Here is a 27,277-nt window from a genome sequence, read left to right on the forward strand (position 1 = left end):
CAATCTGGTCCTGGGCAGAGACAAATTAAGACACAAACCAAAGTCCCATTAGCAATAAAATAATCAAATAAAAACAAAAATAGGTTAAAATTCAAATTAAAAGCAAATTAATTTATGACAGGACTGTTAGGAAGTAGAATCAATAAGGGTTGCCATCAGCTGTATGTAGTCTCCAAATGTGTCACCACCCACCTTTAGATTTTGACAATTTACAATATGAGGGTATGACAAAAAACCCTGTCAACCTTTTTTGAGGTTAAGGGAGCCAAGAGGAGGCAGACAAGACAAAAGAGCTTCACCACACTCACCATCCACCACGTCCTGGCTGACACGTCATAACAAAGCTGCCATTTGATGGACCTCTCTGTCAGTTTCCCGGCCATGGCTGCACTCCCTCCCAGGCTCTCATCCGACACCCGGCCAGTAGAAGATAAGAAAATCAAATCAGAGGGGCATCAGCAGTGGAGGCATGCTGTGCCACATGAAGGCTGGTCCTTGACAACACAGAATTATGGAGGGAGGGGGAGAGGAGAGAGAAAGAAAAAAAAATCAGCAACAGCTTGAACATGGACTTGGACCTGACTGTGGTAATTACAAGAGCCATGACCCCTGCAACCCTCGCCATCCCCCCCTCCCACTAAACTAACCTCTTCCCCCTGTCCCTAACCCCCTCCTCACTCTTTTGAATTTGTTCTGCAGAGGAAGTTACACAGGACATTTAGATGAATTACAACAATGTTGATATGTAGTGTCAAAATGCAGTAGTCAAGAGAAATTAGATGTTTTTATTAAAAAGGGATTTGATGGACTGTAAAGAATCACTTAATTTCCAAGTGACAGAGAGCAGGAGCAGATGGATCTATCTATCTATCTATCTATCTATCTATCTATCTATCTATCTATCTATCTATCTATCTATCTATCTATCTATCTATCTATCTGTCTATCTATCTATCTATCTATCTATCTATCTATCTATCTATCTATCTATCTATCTATCTATCTATCTATCTATCTATCTATCTATCTGTCTATCTATCTATCTATCTATCTATCTATCTATCTATCTGTCTATCTATCTTAATTTACTCAGAGTCAGGCACAAACTGGCTGTTGGTCAGTGCTGACATCTCTCAGTTTTAACTTATTTTTCCAATTTTGTGACTGACACAAAGATCCTTTCAAACACTGACTCCTGTGAATAAAAGAGCTGTAATGTGTGAAAGGATTATCTGATGTCAATGAAAAGTATTCTTCACATTCAAAGGTGACCCCAGTCGAATAGCACTAAACCCAATCCTCAAGATCAAGCAGTTATCAAGAGAACTGTTGCGTTAGATTTCCCCCTAAGCCTCTGCGTGGGGCTTCACTGGGGCCAACTGTATTTTGATCCATGAATTAAGACGTCTTGGCGTGTCCATGTAAATGTTATCTGAACGCCGGCTGAAAAGGCCTTTTCTCCACCGCCGCATTCCGATCCTCCTCACCGAGGCCGCTCAGTGGCAGCTGGATTTCCCCACGGGGACGGTGGGTGGACTTAGCAACAGTAACTTAGCATTACTTACAACAAATAGAGAAGATAAAGGGAAAACTGTGGAAATGAAGACAAGGACTTCACTTGATTGTGTTGCCCACTGAAGTCAGAGGTCACTGAACACTATATTTTCTGATGTATAGGGTTCAATCTCATTATGTTTATTTCAAATGACCTAAAGTTAGAAACATGAAGTCTTAATCACACAAATTGTGCACATGTGGTGCAGACAACCAGCTGCATGTTATGTTGTTATGGGGCTGATTGCTCTGTGTAGCTGCTTTTTAATAAGTACCTGCTCGAATTGACCTTTTCATCGCACTTTAATAAAGCGATAATTAGGAGCCTAATTAAGAGCTGGGGATCTTAATTGGTTCTTAAGCATGGGGAACAATGAGACACTCCACAGTCATCATGGAAAGCAAATGTCTGCTGCTCGTGACACAGAACAAGCTCTGAATTTTACTCTGTGGGGGAGGAAAGACGAGAAATATGACATTGGGCGACAGGGGTGGTCACGTTGGACAGGTCGCCAGTCCTGATATACAAAACAAACAACCATTCACTTCTACAGTCAATTTAGAGCCTCCAGGCAACCTCAACACAATCTGCATGTCATTGGATTTAAGGTGGAAGCCAGAGAAAACCAACAAAAACTCCACATGGCCCTCGCCCAACTGGGATTCAAACCTTTTTGCTGTGGGGCCAACTAATACATTATTAATGTTAAAATGATATAAAAAATAATAATTTTAATTGGAATTACAGTGTTCTTTAATGTGTCATAGGTCATGGGACCCAGTCTCAAGAGTTTGATCACTTTGTTAAGCAAATCAAAAGAACAACATTTCTGACACGTTATTCAGCTGATGACAAACGGGCTCCATGATTATGGAGAAAGGAAAATGTTTGGGGCGAAGCTCATAGACAAACGCCGCATGCACCTTATTGATTTTGAGGGTAAAATCGATAAGTTTTATAGTCTTGATTGGATTAACCGTTTCAAGTTCAACTTTTAATTGGATTTCTACTTTCTACAATGAGAGCTCATTTGAAAATCAATATGCCAATCAATACCTCTGTGTTCAGGAAGTTCAGCTGTGGAGCTGCGAGGGAAAATGGAGGCCCACCCATGTGACTCAATGAAGTCTGACAAACGTAATCATGCTTTTATTAAGAGTGGGGGAAAAAACACTGTATTAGTTTAAAAAGTTGGAATTTTAGTTTTTAATTAGAAAACTAAATTTATAAGAAGTTCTGATAATTGTATGTTCCTTCGTATGTATAAAGAAAGTGGATCGTTTCTCAAATTACAAAAACATACCGGACAAATGTACAGTACTCTGGTACGTCACAAGCATCAAAGTAAAGCATAGCTGATGATGGGGGTGACCCTAATCACCAAATCATACAGGAAATATGCCCCATATGGATGGTAAACTAAAAAAACGTGCTACCCATAATTAGTTATCAGATAATAAATTATATGTTCCATCGTGTAGACTTAATCCGTGTCTGGGCTTTGGCAAAAAATGGCAGCAGAACACGCCAAGCCAATAACTCCAATCCTAGACAGGTAAACAGCCTTGTATGTGAGAGATAACTGTTCCGAGCGCAGTTTATGTTTATCAAGCATGTGGCCAATTATTTCTTTTGTTCAGCCAGATGTCATAGACTGTAAAACTAGCAGGTGGTCACTTATTTAATTAGTTGGGTTGACCAACCAATTGCCAGAGATTAAGAGCACATTTAACTCAGGCTGCTCCCGCCTGCTATTATCTAGACAGGACCTCCCTTAATTTTTATTATCATAAGGCTCAAATTGACAAATTAAATTTCAACCCAGGCACTTTAAAACATACTAGAGGTTCAGCACTAATGTAGATAATATCTCTATTGCAGATATATTGAAGATGGCTTTCTTTGGTGTGATATAGGTACTTGCTTTGACTTCTAGAAACACCACTGAGATTAAAACTGATCAATTTAAAGACACAATATTTAAAAAGTGCAATAGACATGTGATAATTTAGGGCGCATGTTCGTCTCTGTTTGTCCTTTAAATGAACTATCACCAAACAAATGCAATAAAGCACATACAATAGGACCAAGCACTGAGCACAAAGTTAGTACAGAATAACTGGCTCAAGCTTTGTGTTTTATGATGATGTTTAAAGCTATGTTTTGTCCTAATTAAAAAAACTCCACCATTGATGATTTATCACTATGCTTAAATTTTCATTTCTCAAGCTCACTTGAATAATTCAGCTGGGACTGTGTACAGTTTAAGATTTATATTTAATGTTGGAGTTGCTGAGGGAAATACTGTGCTTGTGTGTGTGTGTGTGTGTGTGTGTGTGTGTGTGTGTGTGTGTGTGTGTGTGCAGATAATGTTAATAAAATGCAACCATTTTAGACAACACTCATAGATTATGTTCACGGATCATGCACACATTACGTACGCCTCACTGGGACTTAAGGACTTTTTAGGACAATGGCCATTTGTTATGAGACAACTGAACTGATGCTTGGGCTCTTAATGTGACACGTAGTGCAGAGAGAACCGAACAGAAAGTGAAGCATTCATGTAGTCAGACTTTTATGCTGCAGTCATGTTTTGATGTAAACAACTATAGTCTTCACGTGTGCATTTTAATAGTTTATATTGAATATTAAACAGCTAATCGAGCTTCTTTTGACTTATAATTGCAGGAAAAAACGGACATGTCATTACAATGACTCATGCACAAGAAGCTTCCCAGTAGGCCATACCTGTTGGACAGCATGCACAATACTAGGCGAAGGATCTAGGTAATCTAAATGGAATGCATTTACCGTTTTTACTGTTATCATTTACACCAACATTTTTCCTGCTGACACATATTTGCTGCATAGATTCAAGATATTCTATCATTTTGTACATTCATAATAAATAGTGTTTGATGAGTCAGAAGGATCACTTTTGCCATATTTAACTGTGTGTAATGTATGTCATCACATTACACATTTTAAAGTTAAAGATAGGAAAACACCTTGTTGAGTAGATTATAATGTAATATTTTTCGAGACATTTGCACTTTAATTGAATATATACTTCTACAAAATCTTATTATAATACAATATAATAATTAAATGTAGATGAAAATAGACATATAGCATGCTATAGGTTATTAAGTACCCTCCTTATTTCCATGAAATGGAAATAAAAGCTTCAGCTTTGGTGAAAGAGCTAGAGCTGCTGTAGAGAAAATTGAAAAAGGAGAAAAGAAAAAGGTCAAACCTATTCAGAATCTAATTTATTAGGAACATGAATACCAATATGATATTTTCTATAATCACAAACAACACACTTTTCTGATATAATTAACTGAAAATGAATGTTTACCGGCTTTCTAGACATCATTAGGGTATAACATACTGTGTTCATGGTGCATTAATTTAGTCCACAAAACGTAGCTGTTCCAGTGAATGAGGTTTGAATATAAAGTATATACATATACAGCATGAAATCACAACAAACAATGTGAACAAAAGAGAACAGATCCTAACAGAGAGCCCTGGTGAACACCATATAATGGCTCCGATATGTTTCCACCTCCAGTCTCCTGCAGTTCTTGACTATTCAATAAATGAATGTGGCTGACGTGTTATAATTGAAGAAATCCTTTACAACTACACACAGCAGCTGCAGTTGTCTTGGCTGAGGTTAAAGAAGTTCTGACAAACAATCAAGTAGTTACGACGGGTTAGTGAGAAATAAGCAAAAACCTGCTTTCACCCACTTCGTATACTTCATAATACGTATTAGATTTTCAACACTAATATAACGATAAAGATGGCTTTAAAAACCCACAATGCTTATTGCTTTTAAAAAAATCATACACAAGAAATGGAGTTATATTTATCAGCAGTACCCTCTCCTTTTACTGTCATCACACCACTTATCCCACAACCCCCACAAAAAAGTTCCCAAACATCCAAAAACCTGAATCTGATTTATAAAAACCATTGAGCAAAGTTATCAACACACACTCATGCAAACATGATAAACTCGATGAACAGAGCGAAGCATACACGTCAACTAAAACAACTTCAAGTGAACACGTTTCTTCTGAGATTGATGCAGTGGAACTAACTGCATGCTAAGTTGCTAACGTGAAAAATCTGTGCATAATATTCAACCACTCTGAAAAAGGTTTGGTGAAACATGCATTTGCTGAATACTTGCTGACTATTGCAACATTTCCCCAGGTCTTTGGCTTTTATGGAGACCAACATGATGATGATAATGATGATGATGATGTAATGTGAGCATAACAAGAAGACCTAGATAGGCACTTAAAACTACTTGGATAGTGTAATTTTTCCAACACATGAAAAGCTTTGTTTACGTATATAAGTGATTGCCAAGTATTATAGACAATGACAACCATGCTATGCTAGTATTATTATGCATATTATGCAGAATCGTCTTATCCGTTTAAAGAATTGATAAAAAATCTCTAATTGGTACCATAGAGTACCAGCAATATTACCATATATACATTTTCAGTGTGTCAATTTAACAAGGTGTATGTCACAAGCAACTATTACAGGGGCAGCACTAAGATGAGGAGAAATTACTGATTTGAAAGTTGCTTTTGTTGATAGAGCAGATTTAAGCTATACAGACAAAATGCGCTCTTATTAAAAGTTAGAGTAGGGGCTCAATGTCATTCACCTGTCTGTTCTATCAATGTGAAGCTGCAGCTAGCAAGTGATTAGCTTAGCATAGCCTGGCTACGTCAAAAGGAAACAAAATGTGCTTATCAACAAGTTACGTCTATGTTGAAACATAGACTGTATATGAAGATGGACGACATGGCTGCTCACAAAAAGTAAAGCCAAAACGTCTAGAAGTCATAAACCCGCCTCCTCTGTGTAAATGGGTAGGGGAAGGTCCAAATAAAAAATTTCAAAATACAAATCAAATACATTTGTATAAACTAAGCTAAACAGCTGCTGGCTGTAGCTTCATCTTTAACATATAGGCAGACAGTGGAATTTAACTTCTTGACTCTACCCCTCGACCACTAGTCCTTTTAAGATAAATATAGTGATTTAAGGGATAATGATATTAATTGGCAGTGGAGTGTTTGTTATACTCTGTAACAAATGGATTATACACATGGTTATAATCCTGGATTAAATCTGGATTATTTTTCCCATGGCATGATAAAGGGTTAACTTTCTGCTTGTGATAACACATCTTCATACCCGGCTGTTCCTGTGTCATCAGCATTCAAGTTATCAGCTTTGTTCTGTGACCACAATGCAAAGACCCATTCATGAATCATTAAATGATCAGGGATTAGTAGAAGGCAGCTGATGCCAGATCCCTTATTCACACGGAAATTCTAAAGTGGATAAACACCAACCAGCAAACATAAAGCAAAAACACTACTCATGTGTAACAAATAAAAAGGAGGTAGCTAAAAGAAACAAGGCACAAACCTTATACAAAAAATTGCCTTTCTGACAAACACACCCGAGTTACCCTAGTTCTGTCTGTGGTTGATTAAATGTCAGTAGTCAAGGCTCTTTTTATTAACGTAACCTGAGAGGGGTCCCTTTTTCGCCAGCAGCTTTCAGGTGAAGACTTCCATCCTTCAGATGCAATTAGCCGTTAAAGTGGTTTCCAAATGCTGAAAGTAGCAATCACTGTGAGTAAAAAAAGCTAAATTTTCCCATCAAGCCCAAAGGTGTTTCTTGACCCTGTTTACTGCCAGTCTGGGTCTTGTAGAGAAAGGCAAAAAAAACTAAAGAACACACACAAAAATAAAAGCTTCCAGTATCCACAGAAAAAACAAAGCTCCCATAGCACAAAAGAGGACAGTGAAGGCGAGCAGATGGATTCTCTAAGTGTGCATAGAGTGCTTCATCGTGGCAGCCTGTAGCATCCGTGCAGGCAGGAGGTAGTGTAGTGCTGCTGACCTACACGTGGGTGCGGAAGAGGTGGCTGGCATGAAGCGGCTGCCTGACTCGGAGCGGGAGCAGCCACAGGAGTTTCCAGCGTGTGCCGCAAACTTCGGCTAGTGCCCACTGCCAGGACCTCTTTGAGCCACATCTGAGAGGAGGAAAGAAAAGGTAATTACTGATGTCAAAGGGACATTAAAACAACAATGGAAGGGACGAGTTCAACAGGTTGGAAAACGACCTTATTTGCTTTTTTGTAATGCTAAAAAGACAGATACCCCTTTCATGTCTCTGTTCAACATATAGACTGTATATAAAGATGGGTGAGGCATCTCCAACTATCCAGGGGCTTAGCTAAAATATCCCAGATATGAACGCTGCCGTCTTCCGTATTTGGTGCCTGCGCAGTAACAATAGGGGGAGACAGGCGCAGTAGCGATCAAGGCGATTTGGCTTAATTTTTGAGGAGCTGTCCATGGTTCAACTTAGAGCTGGAGCCATCAGCTGGTTAGCTTAGCTTAGCATAAAGACAGGAAAAGGGTAAGCAAAGCAGACTCACGCGTCATTTGAGAACTGAGCCATTTTCTCAATGGTGGTAGTATCCTGTAAAGACAGAAAAGCCAAGATCAATACAAAATAAATGCGTATTTTCACCAAAGAAGCTCCTTCATGATGAATCATTGGAGAGTCCCACGATCAGCCAAAACAACAAACTCCTGTTGACAGCTCTGGTCATGGAGGCTAAGTTTTGAAATCTCAAACATTACAACTGTGAAAGCTTAAAAATGACATTTGGTTGTCATAAAATTATTTTGTCACGTCAAAAATTATAGTTCATCCAAAAATTAAAATTAACTCATTATCTACACACCCCTATGTCGATGGGGGGGTTAAGTGTTTGATATTGATATTCCATTGTGTTTTAAGCCTAAAAGTCCACCAGAAGTCACTAAGCTAGAGGTTTTAGCATTTCAGCATGAACAAATGATGCTGTGAATAAAATATACCATCATTCATCATTACATGAACATAAATGCCTCAGAGAATGTAATTTGAAACAAGATAATAATCCCTTTTGTGGTTATTGAGTACTCACAGACAGGATGCCCGCCATCTGGGTGTAAAACAAACTCGCCATGCCACCAAACATGACCATACCCATGAACGCTGACACCCGCAGCAGAGCCAGTTCGTGGCGTGTTGTAAACTTCTCCTGAAAAGGGAGTGGTGATGTTTCCATGTTATATGCTATTATCTGATGCATTTTTCTGAGTTGATTATTAACTTTTATATTTCACAAGTGCTGTGGATGACTCCTAAGGCATACAGCAAAGCATTCAGCTCAACTATTGTGGTAATGTTGACACACAAGCTTTCAGATAAGTAAATAGAAGCAGCACATGCATTATTGATGATATAATTTACTAAAATTCCAGCAGAGCGTACCTGGTCCATTCCCGTCAGTGGCTGGAAGTAATAGTACTGGCAGAAGTCCAACACCAGCGTGAACAAACTTAACACCTGAGTGTAGAGGCAGAGCTGCAGGAAGAGCCAGTGGTTGTCTTCTCCCACACAGTTATTGATCCTGGGAATAAACTTGATTTAGCCAATAATCTTGTATAATATATTTTTATATAATAATAAGATACATAACAAGATCTGGTCTGACGTAGCACAAAACTACGTATGAATGTGTGTGTGTCACTGGGTGAATGCGACTTGTCGCGTAAATCTCTTTGAGTTGTGGATTTGACTGGAAAAGTGCCGTACAGATATAGTCCAGATACAGAGCCACCACTAAGAATGTCATTAGTGGTGTGCATCCTTACCAGGGACAGTGGTGGTCCATCCTGCGCACACAGTGGCCACAGCGACTGCAGTGGTGGGACCTTTTGGGTCTCATTAAGTTGCACTTATTGCACAGCTCCCAGTGCTCCCGCTCTGTGACATAAAGACAACAACATGTACTTTATTACTGGTTAACAAACTGGTTAACCAATGACAAAGGAACACAATAAATCAACAATCTACAAACAATCTATTTTTACCAAGGAGAGTTGTCATTTGTATGATCATAGTCACTTATTTACAGGTGTAATGATTTATGGGTTAACAGTGAAAATATGCATTATCTGACACCTTGGAACAATCAAATATTTGCTTTATAGAAAAGCAGGAATAAAGTAAGGTAGGCTTTACTGTTTCCGCACCAGAATGAGGTATGTGGGGGTCTACAGGAAGGCGACCGGGATCTGCTGTGGAAGCTCTGAAGAGGGCTGCTAGGCAGAGGGCTGATGACATGTAATAACCTGAAGAAATAGACAGAGTGTGATCCACGTACTTTAAATCCAGAGTAATTATACTGCGCTTTACTGTTTTTTGAGCTACCTTCTTTGTTCATAACAATAACAAGGAAACTCACAAACAACCATGGCCCAGGGAATGTGTCCTTCATTGTAGTGGGGAAGCAGAACCAGCTTGGGAATGAAGAAAGTGTTGTAGAGCCAGATCCCAAATACCAAACTGATGCACAACCACCCCATGGGGTCCACCACAAAGTGCAGTCGGAGCTTCATGGCTGCGGGGGGGGGGGCTCCGGGGAAACCTACAGAAGACCACAACAGACATGCAGATTTAAACGTGTGTTTGGTGTCTGGTAAAAGCAACGGTCCCCTGCTCTCTCACACACATGCTTAATAAACATGACATATATGTTTTACAGAGGAGTGTGTGTGAGTCAACTATTACCATTAGTGTGGAGTTCGTAGAAATTATGTGTTTTAAATAAAATATCTATCACAAAGCCATTATTTGAATGTATATTTTGTATATCTCTGGTCTTGATTTTAAGTTTTATTCTTGCAATGTTTCACTTGAATAAACAAAACACTTACATCTGCTGTGCCATAATTTTAAATGCTATGTTGGTAGCATTTGAGTAGCTAATGAGCAGCTTTGGATAGCTTCAATCATTTATCTTTAAATCTGTATTTATATTTGGCTTCAATACTCATGCATGTGCTTTACAGAGAACAGCTTTGTAGCAGTTCTGGTGGCGAAACTTTCATCTCACTGCAGTGAACTAATTCTTGAAACATTTTAGCCTACTATTATTATTCTGCACTTGTGCTTGACTGTTTTGTTTTAAGTATCTATCTATCTATCTATCTATCTATCTATCTATCTATCTATCTATCTATCGATCTATCGATCTATCGATCTATCGATCTATTGAACACATTGACTCAGAACACCACTACCTGACACGGGCTCAGGAGGGAACAGTAGGTCATATTTTGCTCGAGATTAAACCTTTTTAACAAAGGCCATAGTACTGTGTTATACAGCAGGTTAGTGCAAACAAGCTCAGCCTCAGTCACCTGCAAAACATCTCACACCTCACAGATCCACACAGTCTGAATCAGCCTCCACATCATAGCCGGCGTTCATTATGAGCAGGTTGCTCTATCATTATTCACACACACAGGAAACCCTGTGATGGGCTGGGCTCTGTAGCCCTGCTGTGCTGCTAGCTAACCTTACTAAGCTAACCGGATTCAAAACACCTTCACGTACAGACAGAAACTGTCCCACTTACTGATCGCCAGTCATGATTTTAAACGCTTCAACGGAAACAAACCTACTTTTATATGATGGCTGTCCGGTTCAGCTCAGGAATCAGTGAAGCTACTTCCTCATCCGAGCCTCTGTGGGCTGGACAGGATCAGTGGCGTTACCTGCAGAGGAGAAACTCACTTCCGGTGGATTCCTGCTGTCAAATCAGACAACACTCTATGGTACCAAAGAAATAGTAATAATAATCATAATCATAATCATAATCATAAGAAGAAGAAGAAGAAGAAGAAGGAGAATTATAATAATGATTATAATTGAAATAATAATAGCAATTACACTAAAAATAATAAATACATGAATAAATACAAATGTATAATATATTTAATTTATCTTTTTGATATAAATTGATTTATTAATCTTTATGTTAAATATAGTGAATGATGGAAAACGTTAAATCCACCTGCATGTATATCGTAATATTAAGTGCCCATTATGTCCATACAGTATTCATGTTATATGACATTCTTATCTTTCTATGGTAATGAAGCGAAAGTGTTGTTCTTGTATAAAAAGTGTGACGATAAAAAGTCTTTTGCTGGAATTTTCCAAAAGCTTGGTAATTTAATTCTGGTACTGGTAACAATAAAGCAATTATTCGATTAAATGATTGGTTGATCAAAAGCAATAAACCTGCAGCAAGATTATTATATTCTTGAGGCAAAATGGCCTCAATTCACTACTGTTATCTTCTCAGTTTACCTTTTATTTACTTATTTGTATGCTGTTTATAAAAAAATTGGTATGTTGTTTTATCCATAATGGCAAACTGATGCATATCGTAGTAGGTATATAATCTACGACGTAACTAAGTTGTTGTAAAAGGGCCCTGTCATTTAAAAAAAGGGTTAGGGTTAGATCAATACCCAATATTCACTTGATCAATATCCACACATATATTTAAGTATATCTACGAGCTCGTGGGGTTTAATATAATATTTGTCAGCAGTAGTATCGTGGTGGTTGACTCAGCAGCTGTGTGCAGGTGGGCGGTGCAACGAAGAGCAAACTGCCTGTCAAACCCGGTTACCACACGTGAGGGTGCGGCGTGTTTTGTAACTTTGTTGGAATTTAAAATGTGTCTGATCCAGACACTGTATACAAAGAGGACTTATCTCATTTATATTGATCTGAATCAGGCGTCAAGTGTTTTTAATCCAACTGAATGAAACACCATACATAAACAGCATACAAATAAGTAAATAAAAGGTAAACTGAGAAGATAACAGTAGTGAATTGGGCCATTTTGCCTCAAGAATATAATAATCTTGCTGCAGGTTTATTCCTTTTGATCATATATGTAAAACGGCCACGGAAATAGCATAATTCTACTTCCGCTAGCATTAGCAGCCGGTGTTTGTTGACAGCAACGTCACCTAGCAGTAACACCGCAGCTGGAGCTGCGCCGTTTGGTCGAGAGAGACAAGCTAGCTCAAATCATGGCAGCTCGCAGAAGCACTTCCGGAGGCAACAGAAACTGCCACTGAATTGTAAAGGCAGCTGCCCCTGCTGCAACCCTGTTTGAGGGTTACCACCGCTAATTGTGACTTAGTCCCTGAGATCTATACCTAGTTTATAAATGTTTATCAGTGTGTTACTTCTCTGAGCACCAAGAATAATTGATCTGTATTTCGCCACTTGTAATGTGAAAACATGCCCGTTTATGTGATATGACTTTGTCATATTTGTACCGATTCTACTTAAATGCTGTCAATGCTTTGCCTATGTTGTGTGTCATTGAACTGAAACTTATGGTGTTATGGTGTCATCCCTTCACATCTGTTTTATTTTTTTCTAATCTGTGCTCATATGTAGTGTATTTCAATATGGCAGAAATTCCAAATACATATTATTTCAACTAAATATCCAGATGTAGGCTACTGGTTTTCATGTGACTGGTTTAGTTAAACTTTTACAAGATTTGTTAAGCATTTTGTGGCTCCATGTCATGTTAGTTCTTTTAGTTTTGTCTACTGACTTTGCCACACTTCAGACTCCTAACAGCGACACAGAACAAATACCATCATACTTTTTTAATGCCAAAGAAATCCATTCTCCAGTATTCCATATGCCTAGTGCTTATTGTGCATTTCTTTATCTGGTTCAATATCTGGACTTTTTGCATATATGCAAATCTGATCTGGCTTTTGATTGTATTGTTTGTTTCCATTTAGCTGCAAAATTTGTAAAAAATGTATATTAATAATCATTTTTCAAGCCGTAACATTGGTGGCGATGTACTTGAAATTACTTGTTAGCCAGGAAATATAAATAACAGTTTGCTTCAATATCAGTACATTTCACTTTTTACTTTATAAATATTAGCCAGCCGGCATCAATATTGTTGTCCATGACTGCATGGGCAGCATCAACTATCCAATAAACGTTTATAAACTATTAGGGACAACTGCCCCCAAACACTAGTGACAGCTGCCTCCAAACAGTGTGGCATCGAGGGGGGCTGCCCTTCCATATCAGTGGCAGTTTCTGTTTCCACCGGAAGCGCCTCTACAAGCTAGCGCTGCCACGATTTGAGCTTGTCCTTACTGGAGGTGTTGTCGGGGGTTGAAATGGCGTCTTCAAGCGCGTACAAACTCCGCTGCTCCATACCGGGACACGAAATGGACGTCAGGGGACTCGCAGCTGCTGTTTTCCCGGAGGGAGCTTTCGTATCCGTGTCCAGAGACCGAACCGGAAGAGTCTGGGTACCGAGGTAGCGAGCATTAGCCTGCTACTAGCTAACAACCCGTGGAAGCCATCTGCTGTTTATGCGAGTTTCCCCGTAACATTATCCTCAGGAAAATATACACTGGTCCCAAAAGCTTCAATAGCAACCATCACGCAAGTAACCCACTTGTCAGAGGTGTCAGCTAACGTTTGTAGCCGTGTTTGTTAGCGCAATGCTAACATGCACTCAAATTAGCCTTGTCATTCATTCAGCTGTAACTCAGGGTTGTTGTGGTAACAGCTTTATTCACCGGACCGCCATTGGTTCACGTGTTGTGCCTGTTAGTCCATTTACTGTGTCTCCTGACTATGATCAGCAAAACCCTTATCAGGTACTTGTTCCCACTTTTCTTCACCTCACATGACTGTTTGCTCTGTACCCTCCTCTTGACAGCCCAGACAAAGGCTTCACAGAGTCCCACTGCGTGTCTGGCCACTCAAACTTTGTATCCTGCGTGTGTATGATCGCACCCAGTGACAAATATCCCCGAGGACTCATCGCCACAGGTGGTAATGATAACAACATATGTGTCTTCTCACTGGACCGACCGGAGCCCCTGTTCACCCTCAAGGGTCACAAAAACACAGGTGGGTCCGGCTAAGCACACAATTAAACAGCCTATATTTGCTCTGCATGTTGAGAGTCTGTGTATCCTGGTTCAAGTTTTCTAACTTTTGATGTTCCTCAGTCTGCACTCTGTCCTCTGGGAAGTTCGGGACACTCCTGAGCGGCTCCTGGGACACCACGGCCAAAGTCTGGCTCAATGAGAAGTGCATGATGACCCTGCAGGTATGTCAATGCATCTCTTCTTTGACACCGATTGTAGCTGACCTTTGCACGTTTTTTTAAAATATGTTTTAATGTTTGTTTTTCCTGTGAACCTTTGACAAGTAAATACATGATTAGATATTGTGACAGAGGATATTGTCTGCTTGTTATTTTTGAATACAGGGCCACACTGCAGCAGTTTGGGCAGTGATCATATTACCTGAACAAGGCCTCATGTTGTCTGGATCAGCAGATAAGACCATAAAGCTTTGGAAGGCTGGTCGTTGTGAGAAAACATATACAGGTGAATGTTTGCAAAATGTTAAAACTGAGTAAATTACAATGGAGTATTAGGGCCATAGTTAAGAACACACGTTGAGATATAGTTTGTAATATAATACAAATTCAGTCATAGTTTGATGAGAATAAACCAAATGTCCTCTTCTATTCCATTCTCCACATTCCCAATTTTACCAAATGTTGTAGAATTGTAGAGGAGCTAAATGTTTACAAGCTGCAAATACAATAATCTTTTATTTCTTTCATTTTAGGCCATGAGGACTGTGTCAGGGGACTTGCAGTGATCAGTGACACTGAGTTCTTCTCCTGCAGCAATGACGCTAGTATCCGAAGGTGGCTGGTGACAGGCGAATGTTTAGAGGTCTATTACAGCCACACCAACTACATCTACAGCATAGCCGTCTTCCCCAATTGCCAAGGTGTGTTCAGCTACATTCTTAGTTAAATGCCTGAAATGTAGGCTTAAGTAACCACTTCATCCAACCTCCATTTTCTTATGCTGTTCATACTGACCACAGACAATGTTTTTTCCCTGTCAGATTTTGTAAGCACAGGAGAGGACAGGTCATTGAGGATATGGAGGAAAGGAGAGTGCTCCCAGACCATCCGTCTGCCTGCCCAGTCGGTCTGGTGCTGCTGTATCCTTCCTAATGGAGATATAGCTGTTGGAGCCAGGTAACATAACTGCATGTAGCATATTTAGTCAATAACCATTTCCCAAAACACATTCCATTCTCCATTTGTCACATCATAAACACTTAAAGACCTTCTCATACTATTTTTCACAGCATGCATTTTTTTCAATGTTTTCTCCAAACAACGTGATGTAAATTCTTAGGTGATCTTAGAGTAAGTCGTTTTGTGACTAACCCAGATGCTGCCTCTCTGCCCACAGTGATGGAATTATCCGTGTTTTTACGGAAGCTCAGGACCGCATAGCCAGTGCAGAGGACATACAGGCCTTTGAGGATGAGCTCTCCAGAGCCACCATTGACCCAAAGACAGGCGACTTTGGAGACATCAAAGTGGAGGATCTTCCTGGACGGGAACACCTGGATGAGCCTGGTAAGGAATTATCACTGAACGTTTGAAAAAAAAAGAGAAGATCTGCTCAACTAGAAGCTCCGGTTTAAAGGATTTATCATAAATGCTCACTATCTACGTTAATATCAATATATACAAAAAAGCAACAAAGCTAAATAGACTTGGTGACATATGTAGGAAAACACATGATACAAAATTGAAAAATCTTGTCATACTAAAATTTGATATTCCATAAAATCTTTGGGCAGAAAAGCCAACATAAATAAAAAGAACTGGAGATACCTCTGTCTTATTAAAACATATAATTACGTGGAACATGTAGAGAAACATGTAGGACTCATGATGAAGGAAGATGAATACCAGAAAAGATATTGTCAGAAAATAGACATGTATTTTATCATGTTTCACATTATTGCATCTGGTGTCACTGGTTCACAATTCATAAAGAGAAAGTAGCACTTCTGCTTCAGGATAGTTTTGCTCTCTTACGTCCTTCAGGAAATCGTGACGGACAGACACGGCTCATTAAAGAGGATGAGAAGGTGGAGGCATATCAGTGGAGTGTCAACAATGCCCGCTGGGAAAAAATCGGGGATGTGGTGGGAGGCTCAAACCAGACTTCCAAGAGTGTGATGTATGAAGGAAAGGTAAGGACACAAGACAGTTGACCAGGTATGAACTCTGCAATGAGAAAATTCATCACTGACTCCAGATCTTTCCCCCAGGAGTACGACTACGTCTTCACCATCGATGTTAACGAGGGAGGGCCATCCATGAAGCTGCCTTACAACCTGTCAGAGGACCCTTGGCTGACGGCACACAACTTCTTACAGAAGAATGACCTAAGCCCCATGTTCCTTGACCAGGTTGCCCATTTTATCATCGAGAACACTAAAGGTCACGTGGTGGGACCAGCTCAGCCTGCTGGTGGTGATCCATTCACTGGTGAGACCAAAACATACTCACTTGTTTTTCTACTAGTGTTTGGTGATTTATAAAATGTACATTTTTCATATTTTAATTATCGTATTTAAGATGAAATTGCCCTTAAAATGTTATGTCTTTTCATCTCAAAGGAGGAGCTCGGTATATTCCTGGGGCTTCTGATAACAGGCAAGGCTTTGGCGCTGACCCCTTCACAGGTACAGTATTTTTACTGAAAAGGTTTTCCACAAGTTGAACCTCACCAGAGATGGGTTTTTTTTACTGGTGTGTGTGTTATATTTTCACCATAGGCTCTGGTCGCTACATCCCGGGGTCTAGTGAAACCACAACTGCTCCTGTAGGCGGGTCAGATCCTTTCACAGGTGAGTTAATTGCTATGGAACCTGATAGATTTTGGACATTTAATGTTGACAAAACACAAACTATGCAAATGCTCTGTAAGATGAGGGCATGAGGCTTCTGGGTTTGTTGATGAATCATGATATGATTAGATAACACAAACCCATGTCAATCGAATGTCTACAATATTTAAATGGCACAAGCACAAGGCAGATCATTTTCTTTCCTGACAGGTCGAGAATCCTACTCCTCAGCAGCCCGCAAGCAGATCGGAACCAACATCTATTTCCCAAAGACTGATGGTGTGACTTTTGAGCAAGCAAATGTCATACAGATCATTGGTAAGTATTCTGTGTCTTGATGATGTGCAGCTACAGTCTGCTTCAAAAAACATGCTGAATGAGTTAAAATGACAAAACGTCTTTATTAATTCATTAGAGATACTGGAGATTTAAAATGCATCTGTAAAATTTGAACTAATGCTAATGTTGGCCTTGTAGCTGTTGTAAACACTTGCATATAGGACCTTTTTTAAGTATTGATAAATTATAGCGACCTGTGTTTCTTTATGTTTTCATAATTTAAAAAAGTACTACACACACACTTCTTCTCGTGAGGATATTGGACAAAATACCCTCCCCATATAGCTTCCCAATTTTTTTTTAACCAGACAAGCTGAGGGAGCTGAATGAACATGCCCCTCAGGAGCACAAGCTGTCTGAAGAGATTCTGGAAAGCCTTAACCGGCTGCTGGTGTCAGTCTGTGCACCTAACTCCTCTGAAGATCCTCCAAACCTGCAGCAGATCAACCTCCTCTGGAAGGCTTGTCACTGGCCTGAAGGTACAGCGACAGCTTTCAAACCCAATCTATGAGGGTCTTTGTTCATTGGTTTTATGTTTTACTGCCAAGTTATTCCAATTAATAGAATCCCCAAAAATGTCCAGTAAATAATATATCCACTAACGAAACTCCCCTTTCCTCTCCCCTGGATTGTAGACATAGTGTTTCCTGTCCTGGACATAATGAGGCTGGCGGTGCGCCACCCGCAGGTTAACGAGAGCCTCTGTGGCGAGGCAGAGGGAGTCCAGCTGTGCAACCTTCTGCTGAGCCTCATGAGGCCTGAGGGACGTCCTGCCAACCAGATGCTGGCGCTGCGGACTCTGTGTAACTGCTTCAGTGGCAGGCACGGCCGAGCCCTCCTCATGGCCCAGCGTGAGACTGTGCTATCACGTGCCGCTGATCTGACCAGCGTAAGCAATAAGAACATCCATGTTGCCCTGGCCACTCTGGTGCTTAACTATGCCGCCTGCCTGCACAGCCAACCTGATCTTGAGGCCAAGGCCCAGTGCCTGTCTGTGGCCAGCAGAGCTCTGGAGACGGTGCAAGACAAGGAGGCTGTGTTCCGACTGCTGGTGGCCTTGGGAACCACAGTGGCATCGGACCAATCAGCCAAGGACCTGGCGCGCTCATTGGGGGTCAATTCTCAGATATCCAAGTACTCAACAGTGTCTGATTCATCTAAGGTGGCCGAGTGTTGCCAGTTGGTTTTAAAAGAAATGCAATGAGGTAATTGATTAGAAAACACAAGAGCACGTCTTTCTTACTGTTGCTCTGTTCTGCTTGATCAGTTGTGGTGGAGACTTAAATAAATGTATGTTCTGTAATATAAAAAGGACAAATGAAGTCACTGCATATGCTTAGTCTGCGTTTTTATTTCATCTCCTCCTTAACTAATTTGTTGGGTATATGTTGCTTGAATGCTATAATAATATAATGGCAAATAGAAGAGTTAAAGGCACGTATAAAGATGTTAAAACTAAATATATATTTAGCCAAATATGTATATATGTGGCTAAAAGTGATTTCAAAGTCTAACCCTAGAAAACAAACTGCTGTGTCGCACTTGTAGACAGTGAGATTGTTGAGATTGCAGCTAAGATTAAAAAAATTAATTGACACGTTGAAGTACTTTGAGTAAATAGTTTATTTTTTAAGATATTTTTTCAAAACTTGTTAATGCTGCATGTAATCAGTAATATTTCTTATTTCTATGGTCATGTTGTATTATATTAAATATTTAAAATATATATTTTAACAAATATAGGTAAAAGTAAAAAAAAAATATAACATGCATTAATCGAAGAAATTAGAAAAAGCACACAGTGTCAAATTATAAATAAAACATTAAAAGAAGAAAAATACCATTCAGCGGAAGTATTTGCTAACAACTTCCGGGTGACTCCAGGAGGAAGAGAAATTGGCGGGTGGCGTTCGAATCGCTGCGTTTCCCGACAGCTGATTAGTTTAATCAACTTTAATAAACGTGTTATTCAACGTCGGGACAACTTTAACAGATCTTATAACACAAGTTGATTTTACAACGCTTTGTAAAATGTGCGCTGACATGCTCTGAAGCTAACTCCTCTAACAGTAAAACTTGTGTGGCTAGCGGCTAAGCTAGCCGGCTAGCAGTGTGTTATTAGCCATGTTGGCTCTCCGCTAAGTCACCACTGGACGCTCACGTCGCTTCTTCCTCCGTCTGAGAATAATGGCGAACCCGGCGTCGTTGCAGAAGAAGAACGGGAGACATCTGTGGTTCTCTCTCCTCGGACTCGGATTTCAAGCGGACACTGCGACGTCGTCCATCACCAAATCCAACATCAATGCTAAACACATCAACCTGGGGCCGTGAGTCCGCTTTTAGGATTGACAACAATGACAGTCTTGTGTTGTTTGTTGTATTATGACCTTTAAACGGCATCCACGCTACTTCGATTTCAAGCTACACGTTAAATGTCCCTCACGATACTGTAAAATGAAGTTTATATTAACTGCGTGCTGTGTTATTTCCAACAGGACCATGTTTGACAAACCAAACAAAGACGCTTCCTACATAGTAATCCATTTCCTGTTGGTCAAACTCAGCCCAACACGATTTCACGACGCATACAGGTAAATATATACTTCATCATGTTTTCCCAGTCCTATAGAAATATGTGCAGGATTTACTGTTTATTAAACATACTGTTTGTATCTTCAGTTGACTTCTTGTTTTGGTTTCTTGGCTCTGATCTCGTTGGGACAATCTGTTGCTGTAACAAGTAAATTTACCAACTGTGATCAAACAAGTTGATCTAATCTTTTCTTTCTTTTTTTTAAGGCATTGCTGGCCTATTCTGAACCCCAAAGCAGACGCAGAGTTCCGCAAAGTTACCTGCGCCTGGCTGCGAGAAATCATGGTGAGCTCTTGGGGTTGTTAAACTTTTATGTTCATGTTTTTGGTCTGTTCAGAAAGATCATTTCACCGATGATATAATCCAGTTACGTCCCTGGAAATGGGAGGGTAACAGACAGGTTTTCTCTGTTGCTTCATTCCTTATGAATTCCTGTCATTCTCGTCAAGTCCTGACCCTTTTATTTTTTGCAGTTTTTGAAATACATATAAGTCACATTAATTAGAATTTTGATATTGGTGTGTAATTATGGCCTAAGATCTTAGATGCATACAATGTAAACAGCTGGGAAACTGCTGAGATCTTTTAGTTGCAAGTTATCCCATTCTCAACAGACATTTCCTGCCTTCCTCTCAGCTGTTTCCTGCTCATTTAAGCCCAAAAATGTGTAAAACTGTTCTTTCTGTATTTAACTTTACAAATACAGGTTTTGTGGTTTAGTGTACTATATGATACATATACATTAATTTGTTTTTAACCTTGTCTAGGATGAAATTGCAAATGCGGGATCCAAAGTGGTTGCTTCCTTATTCCTTTCCCCTGGAGGCCCCAAGTTCATCGGCTTGATGCTTCAGTTGGCAAACTATGTCATGCTGCAGGAAATGAAGACGTTCACCACAGGTAGGTCTTCATAAAAGAACATTTCACCACCAGTAGCAGGTATTCACAATCTTAACACAACCTTAAAGTGTAGAAGGAAACAAAAATCGCCAAGCTTTCTTTAATCTCATTTAATTGTATTTGTTACAAAGTCTATAAATCTTGAATATTGTCATTGGCAGAAGAAAGTTGGGTTCCTGAGGCTGCAGCAATGCCCGCTTCCTCCCTGCACATGGCAGAGAGGAGACTCAACCTGACCAGTAGAAGGTTTTTGAAAACAGCAGTGGATCAAGATCATTTTCTCCAGGAGTATCAGAGACGAGCACAGTAAGTCCTGTGAAGTCCCTGTTGTTTACAATTACATCACAGGAAACTAGCTATGATCGAATCTGAGTCGTGCATTGCAATTACACATACAGGGCAGTTAATCCAGTTTCTTTTTAAATAACAAAAACTAAATACAGCCAAAAAATGGCGAGGATCACTTTAAAATTCAACACAAGATTGATACCCAAAAAATGTGATAATAGTATTTCAATTTATCTTGATTTATCTGTTTCGCAACAGTTTAACTTCTGAATAAATAATGTCAAGCATTGTCTGTCTATTTATTAAAACGATGGCTAGTTCACTTTAGTTTTGTGCGATATTAGAAGACGCTATTCATGTTGCATGTGATTGGCTGTTTGTTTCATGCCCCACCCCATTGCACTAATTGGTAAAACCCACCGCTGGAAGGTGTCTGCAATCAGTGTGATTACAGCCATGTGCACAAGACTACTTAATGTTGAAGAGGGTAGAGGTTTGCACATGAAGCATGCGTCTGCTGTGGAGGAATCGGTTTAGCTTCAGGTCCCCCGGAAGTCTCATTCTACTTATTTATGCCGTTTTGTTTGTTCTCTCCTGAAGGCTTCTGGTGAAGTCTATTAGGGATCTGAGAGAAGAGGGTGCAAAGTATGGTGACCTGCTCAAGTATGTATTGTTTTTTTCCCCTGTCTGTACTTTTGACTAATGCTGTTGGACAAAGTAAACACTTTGCATTCTCCTCTTTTAGGCGTTACAGCAGCGATTCTGCACAGGAGGGAGCTTCTCTCGCTGAGAAGACCAAGAAGGTATGTATTCCCATGTGACATGTTTATCATGCGTTATATTGTCTTATCTGTGGGTTACCCTATGTTTAAATGTGTCTATTAGCGTTGATCTAGGGGACAATAAAGTTAAAAAAAATTATTATTAGTCTTAAGTGTACATTTCTGATCACACTGACAGGATGTATGTTGGGGATTTCCATTCTTGGAGTCAAACAGGTTTTAGAAAGTCCTTGTTCTGTTGGGACATTGGTATTATTTCAAATAACTCACAGAAAGTTAATCATCCGAAGGTGCGCTCCTTGTGGTCAGACATTGATCGAATGCTGTCGACTACCAAAGAGGAGCAGAATGCGGTGGCAAGTGTTTTGAAAGGAGATGTTGACAAACATGTCCTGGATGGGACGGATCGACAGCTCAAAATTCCCCGTTGTCTGTTGGAGAGAATCGAAAGTCTACCGCATCAGGTGAGAGTGAAGATGATTGGCCTTTTGGGCGCTGGTGATTTTCCATACACAGTACATTATTGGGAGGCAGATACCTGGGCAGTTCTGATCTGTGATCTGTCCGTCACTAGTCCTCCCTAGAACAGACGTGCTCTCTGATGACCGAGGCGAATTGAGAGAAATCGCCACGGACAGATACGGAGCAGATACATTTTGTTTCTGTTAAACCTTAGACTGGATGATCAGCCGGTGGGGTGCCTGTGAATTTTCTAAACATAGTACACAAGTATATTTATTTTACTATTTAGTTTATATTATTGTTTGTGGGCATTGTTTATCTTGAGACTTTCAAATCTCAACATTAAAATGTGTCCTATTTAATGTTGCCCTCAATTGCGATTGAGGTACTTTGACTGCTTTAAGAAACTATTGGTGGCTACAGTGGATGCACTGCAGCATGAATAAATCCCTGTTTCCTGTTTGTGTGTGTGCCCCTTCCAGTTGAGTTCAGGGAATGTCTATGAGGCCGGCCAGCTGAACCTCCTGTGTGTGTTGGAGCTGATGAACCACGCGCTGCAGATCCTTAAGGACGAGCGTTCTCAAGTCTCTCGCGCCCCGAAGTTTCAGCTCAGTCCTCAGAACCTGCAGGAAAAGTGTCAGCAGATGGCCCGTGTGTTGCAGGACCTCCACCTCATCAGGTATACCCCAACCCACAGTCCCATAGACCCACAACTGAGATCTAGGATAAGGCTTTTAGGGGAGTTTGCCTCACACAAGTGAAGAACACAGCGAGATTGTCCTCGTCAGACGCGTAGACAATAAAGAATGCCCAGAACAGGCTATATTATGTTTGAAAACTGAGAGCATATTTAATCTGGGATTAATAAGATGAGTATCTTTGTATTGATGTCTTTATTTTCTCTCCTCAGGCAGAACATTTCTAAGGAAGAAATTCCTGCGGTCAGTGGTACCATCAGAGACTTGGAAGCTGAGTGGGACAGGAAGTGGATGGACACCCTCAAAGAAACGCCACTCGTCTCTTTTCTGAATGAAGATCCTGTGAGTGTTGAAACCAATCAAATCCTAGTGTCTTCAGGCAAATACTAAATTGGGATGATTTGGGGGACAGATCTCAGTTGGTGGAGATCTTGCTCCTCACCACAACACCACCCTTTTCACTGAAGTTGCAAGACTTGATTTATTTATAATCTCTTTTGGGTTTCTAGGCTCTTGGCTTCCTCTCCCCAATGGCGCCGTTGTCATTTAAGCCGATGACTGAAGCTAATTACAGACGAAGTGTCTTCTCCCAGTATCCTGCTAAACTTCTTGGTAAGCAGGACCCAATTACACCTCAGTTGATAAAGGTTTACGATTTTAAATTTTGTTTGTAATTGTACTCTGTACATTTTTCAGAGGAGACGCCTGCAGAGAGTAAATCTCATGAGGCCGCCACCCCGAGTTATTCAAACCTGAAACGGTAATGTAATCCGGGTTTTAAAGCAAATAAGTTTTTTGTATTGGGAGGCAGATACCTGGGCAGTTCTGATCTGTGATCTGTCCATCACTAGTCCTCCCTATAACATACATGCTCTCTGATGACCGAGGCGAATTGAGAGAAATCGCCACGGACAGATACGGAGCAGATACATTTAGTTTCTGTTGAGACAGAAAAGGAAATGTGTGCCTGTACTGTATTTATATAACACAAGAAATATGTTTTACTCTGAACTTGTCTGCTGAAAGAAACTCAATGTAACTTTTACATGGACTGAATTGTGAGGGAAATGATACTTGTTTAGTATTTATATATTATTGGTCTCTCTTGAAACAGCTCCTGCTTTGCACTAGCTGAGGGGACTGATGGTCCGGTTGGCCCCACTGAAGCTTCATCACCAGCGAACACCTCCCTCGACTGGCTATTTGACACCCCTCCATCCCCCCCTCACAGCGCCCCAGAAGCACCAACACCTCAGGTGAGTGGTTCATTCACCCCATCCTTGATTTTTGTGTGCACCATTTTTGTTTTGGAGTAAATCATGTGTAACATTTGTTGTATTTTGTCTTTTTTTTTTTTTTCAGACCAGTGTGAGGAAGACGACTCCAGTTCATGAGAAGGTGGCTCCCATGAGGACCAAGACTCAGATATTGGACATGGAGTGTGATAACCTCGCTGATCAGGTATAACAATGACTCAACTGAATGGAAATGTTATAGGATTAGAAATGTATTTAGATTGTGGACTGTGAGAACACTGGAGATAAATCTGTATAAACCTGTTCTGTTTATATATGGGATTACAAATAGTTTTCACCATCTTTAGCAACTTTCTAAACACTAAAGCATGTTTGTGCATGTGTTAGTTTGCAGATGCTGTAACTACCACAAGTCCTTCAGAAGTCCGAGTCAAAGGTCTGGACTTGGAGGGTCTCCTCACCACTCTTCAGGGAGATCCCTTCTCTACTAAAAAACAACTGACGCGTACACCTGAGAGCTTAAGTAAGTTATTAAGCTTTTTATCTCTATGCACGTGGCATAAACTGCTTTTTTTTTCCTTTTTAAGGAACTCAAATGTTTGGCTCTTTTTGTTTCCTCAACAAGTAGAGGATGTGAAAACCTCATGGCGGAGGGCAGTTGAAGAGGACCGAACCGAGAAGCTCCGACGCTCAGCCAAGTTTAATGACAGCGTCACGCAGCTGCTTGCTTCCTCCAAGGAGGCTCACGATGTCACGACGAGCTCGTACACCCAGAGCCTCTCCCCCAGCACTGACCCCGCTGTCTGCCAGCAGGGGGCCTCATTCAAAACCACTATGTTGTGGGACACCTGCGACACCCTCGACAGCCCGAGCGGCACCGGCAGCAGCGCAGTGCAGTTCACCCTTGACCAAGAAACGCTTCCCGAGATGTCGAGCTGCGACAGTTTGCTGAGTCTTGACGATGAGGCGGTCGATATGAAGAGCTACGATGATGACGACTTCCTCATCCCCTCGCTAAGGACTGAAGCGACGCTGTCACCGCACACTACGCCTCGTCGGGATCACACCCAGCAGGTGTGCGATGGTGGCTCCTTTATCCAACGTAGAACAAAGTCACCGGAGTGTCTCCTCTCGGGCGGCACAGTGTCTGGTGTGGACAGAAGCTGGCTCATGACGCCTGGACAGTCGGTGGAGGCCTCAGACAAGGTCTTCTCACTCGACCTCGACACACTGGCGACGCCCTCGCCTCCACAGACACCAGAGTTCAGCCTCCCCCAACTCATCACATTCTCTCCCATAGACAACATGAAATGTTAACAGTCAAACATATGCACACCTCAGCCTTTAATGTCTTAAACTGCCTGACTTGGTTTTTGATAAGAAACCTGAAATGTAAAAATATCAATATATAACTGTTAAATAGCCACTAGTTGCCTGTGTTGGAGTTTATTGGTTTTAATTTAAAATAAGACAATTGACTGCCTTAATAAAATTGTGCAAATGTGTTTATTTCCTTTTGTCAACTTGAAGTTGTTTTTTTGAGATGTTTCTAATTGATGTGTTTGTCATTAGCATGTAGGATAACAGCAGTGGTTCTAAGTGAGAGGAAACACTTGTCCTCCTTTCCCCTCAACATTTCATTGTATTACGAGCGTCTTTTGTGAAAAGATTAAATAATGTGTGAGAGACATATCATGTATCTGTCTTAGATCGCTAACAGGTCAATTATTAAAGCTAAAATTAAATGGCTCTAAGAGGATAAGTTTGTCAATTTTGTTTCCATTTAGCATCAGTTTGCACCATCTTGAAAACCTGACTGCTGCTGAATTAACAGCCATGAAGCCATCACATGACAAATACTGAATTTCAAAGCACCATTAGACACCAAGAATGCATAGTAACATGTTTGTTTTATTGAAGTGAAGCTTGTCTTATCTAAGATTTATCATAAAAGTACAGAAATATATTTGTTAAAATGCCGCCCTCTTGTGGTCAACGTCCGATATTGAACCAATACCACGTCACAAAAACAGCCACATTTAATTCGGAGGTCTTCTCATATATTCTGTCTGCTACAGCACAATACATCTTAAAACCATGCAATTACTATATAATACATTTATTGAACAGATTAACTTAGTTTCTTTATTCAGATAATAGCTCCAAATGTCAAAAGACCAAACTAAAAAACCTGTTGCTTTTTAAATTGATGTAATTGCTATATTAAGACTGCAGGGGGCGGCAGAGATCATTCAAAATAAAAATCAAGTTAGTCAAAGCAACAGTGATAGAAGACCGGAAGTCATTTAATATACACAATAAAACATCTTAGTAATGTTAGTTTTATGTTTGTATCAATGTAAACACAAAATAAATGAACTCTCCTTCTTCTCTCCTCTTTCCTTTTCTTCTGTCCCCTCTCTTCTGTACCTTGCCTACTCTCCTCTCTCCTCTCTCCTTCTCACCTCTCCTTTTCTTCTGTGCCCTGTCTCCTCCCCTCTCCCCTTCTCTCTCCTTCTCTCTTCTCCGCTTTCCCTCTCTTCATCTCTCCTTTCCTCCCCTCCTCCTCTCCTCTTTCCTCTGCTCTCGCCTTCTCTCCTCTCGTTGTCCCTTCTCTCCTTCTCTTCTCTCCTTCAATTCTCTCCTCCCCTCTCTCCACCTCTCCTCTCCTCTTCTCTGTCCTTCTCCCC

The 27,277-nt window shown here is 40.5% G+C and overlaps 3 protein-coding genes and 2 non-coding genes across 6 annotated transcripts; 4 read left to right on the forward strand and 1 right to left on the reverse strand.

Annotated features, from left to right (window-relative positions):
• Positions 1-4,803: 4,803 nt before the first annotated feature.
• On the reverse strand, positions 4,804-11,222 carry zdhhc21 (zinc finger DHHC-type palmitoyltransferase 21). The gene is made up of 8 exons (XM_062384588.1): positions 11,134-11,222; positions 9,912-10,094; positions 9,700-9,798; positions 9,319-9,430; positions 8,936-9,074; positions 8,586-8,702; positions 8,049-8,092; positions 4,804-7,640 (listed from the first exon to the last, which is right to left on the reverse strand). Exons 2-8 carry the CDS (start codon positions 10,063-10,065, stop codon positions 7,508-7,510), a joined length of 798 nt encoding a protein of 265 aa, XP_062240572.1. The 5' UTR covers positions 10,066-10,094; positions 11,134-11,222; the 3' UTR covers positions 4,804-7,507.
• A 2,400-nt stretch (positions 11,223-13,622) lies between these two features.
• Positions 13,623-18,939, forward strand: plaa (phospholipase A2-activating protein). The gene is made up of 14 exons (XM_062384287.1): positions 13,623-13,835; positions 14,244-14,437; positions 14,539-14,639; positions 14,802-14,922; positions 15,170-15,337; positions 15,458-15,593; positions 15,814-15,983; positions 16,461-16,609; positions 16,688-16,907; positions 17,039-17,104; positions 17,198-17,269; positions 17,480-17,587; positions 17,917-18,087; positions 18,244-18,939. The coding sequence occupies exons 1-14, from the start codon at positions 13,693-13,695 to the stop codon at positions 18,810-18,812; spliced, it is 2,388 nt and encodes a 795-aa protein (XP_062240271.1). The 5' UTR covers positions 13,623-13,692; the 3' UTR covers positions 18,813-18,939.
• A 548-nt stretch (positions 18,940-19,487) lies between these two features.
• Positions 19,488-26,349, forward strand: haus6 (HAUS augmin-like complex, subunit 6). 2 transcript variants are annotated; one of them, XM_062384457.1, is made up of 16 exons: positions 19,488-19,935; positions 20,104-20,199; positions 20,408-20,486; positions 20,969-21,101; positions 21,263-21,407; positions 21,990-22,052; positions 22,135-22,192; positions 22,462-22,635; positions 23,116-23,312; positions 23,544-23,673; positions 23,841-23,943; positions 24,028-24,091; positions 24,446-24,587; positions 24,694-24,792; positions 24,975-25,110; positions 25,213-26,349. In XM_062384457.1, the coding sequence occupies exons 1-16, from the start codon at positions 19,796-19,798 to the stop codon at positions 25,902-25,904; spliced, it is 2,451 nt and encodes an 816-aa protein (XP_062240441.1). In that variant the 5' UTR covers positions 19,488-19,795; the 3' UTR covers positions 25,905-26,349. The 2 variants fall into 2 exon arrangements, with proteins under 2 accessions (XP_062240441.1, XP_062240442.1); XM_062384458.1 differs by having other exon boundaries at positions 25,216-26,349.
• LOC133950377 (small Cajal body-specific RNA 8) lies at positions 22,696-22,826 on the forward strand. The gene has a single exon (XR_009920264.1). It is a non-coding gene; the product is annotated as a small Cajal body-specific RNA 8 (non-coding RNA).
• Positions 24,133-24,263, forward strand: LOC133950375 (small Cajal body-specific RNA 8). The gene has a single exon (XR_009920263.1). It is a non-coding gene; the product is annotated as a small Cajal body-specific RNA 8 (non-coding RNA).
• Positions 26,350-27,277: the final 928 nt, after the last annotated feature.

This window comes from Platichthys flesus, chromosome 24 (genome assembly GCF_949316205.1).
Source record: "Platichthys flesus chromosome 24, fPlaFle2.1, whole genome shotgun sequence".
NCBI lineage: Eukaryota > Metazoa > Chordata > Actinopteri > Pleuronectiformes > Pleuronectidae > Platichthys > Platichthys flesus.

Coding starts and splice junctions, on each gene's coding strand:
- plaa (XM_062384287.1), top strand. CDS start 13,693: ATGGCGTCTTCAAGCGCGTACAAACTCCGCTGCTCCATACCGGGACAC. Junction 14,438..14,538: donor CAAGGGTCACAAAAACACAG/GTGGGTCCGGCT, acceptor GATGTTCCTCAG/TCTGCACTCTGTCCTCTGGG. Junction 15,338..15,457: donor CGTCTTCCCCAATTGCCAAG/GTGTGTTCAGCT, acceptor TTTCCCTGTCAG/ATTTTGTAAGCACAGGAGAG.
- zdhhc21 (XM_062384588.1), bottom strand. CDS start 10,065: ATGAAGCTCCGACTGCACTTTGTGGTGGACCCCATGGGGTGGTTGTGC. Junction 9,431..9,699: donor CCCCCACATACCTCATTCTG/GTGCGGAAACAG, acceptor TTTATGTCACAG/AGCGGGAGCACTGGGAGCTG. Junction 9,075..9,318: donor ATGGACCACCACTGTCCCTG/GTAAGGATGCAC, acceptor GTTTATTCCCAG/GATCAATAACTGTGTGGGAG.
- haus6 (XM_062384457.1), top strand. CDS start 19,796: ATGGCGAACCCGGCGTCGTTGCAGAAGAAGAACGGGAGACATCTGTGG. Junction 23,313..23,543: donor CAGGACCTCCACCTCATCAG/GTATACCCCAAC, acceptor TTCTCTCCTCAG/GCAGAACATTTCTAAGGAAG. Junction 24,092..24,445: donor AGTTATTCAAACCTGAAACG/GTAATGTAATCC, acceptor CTCTTGAAACAG/CTCCTGCTTTGCACTAGCTG.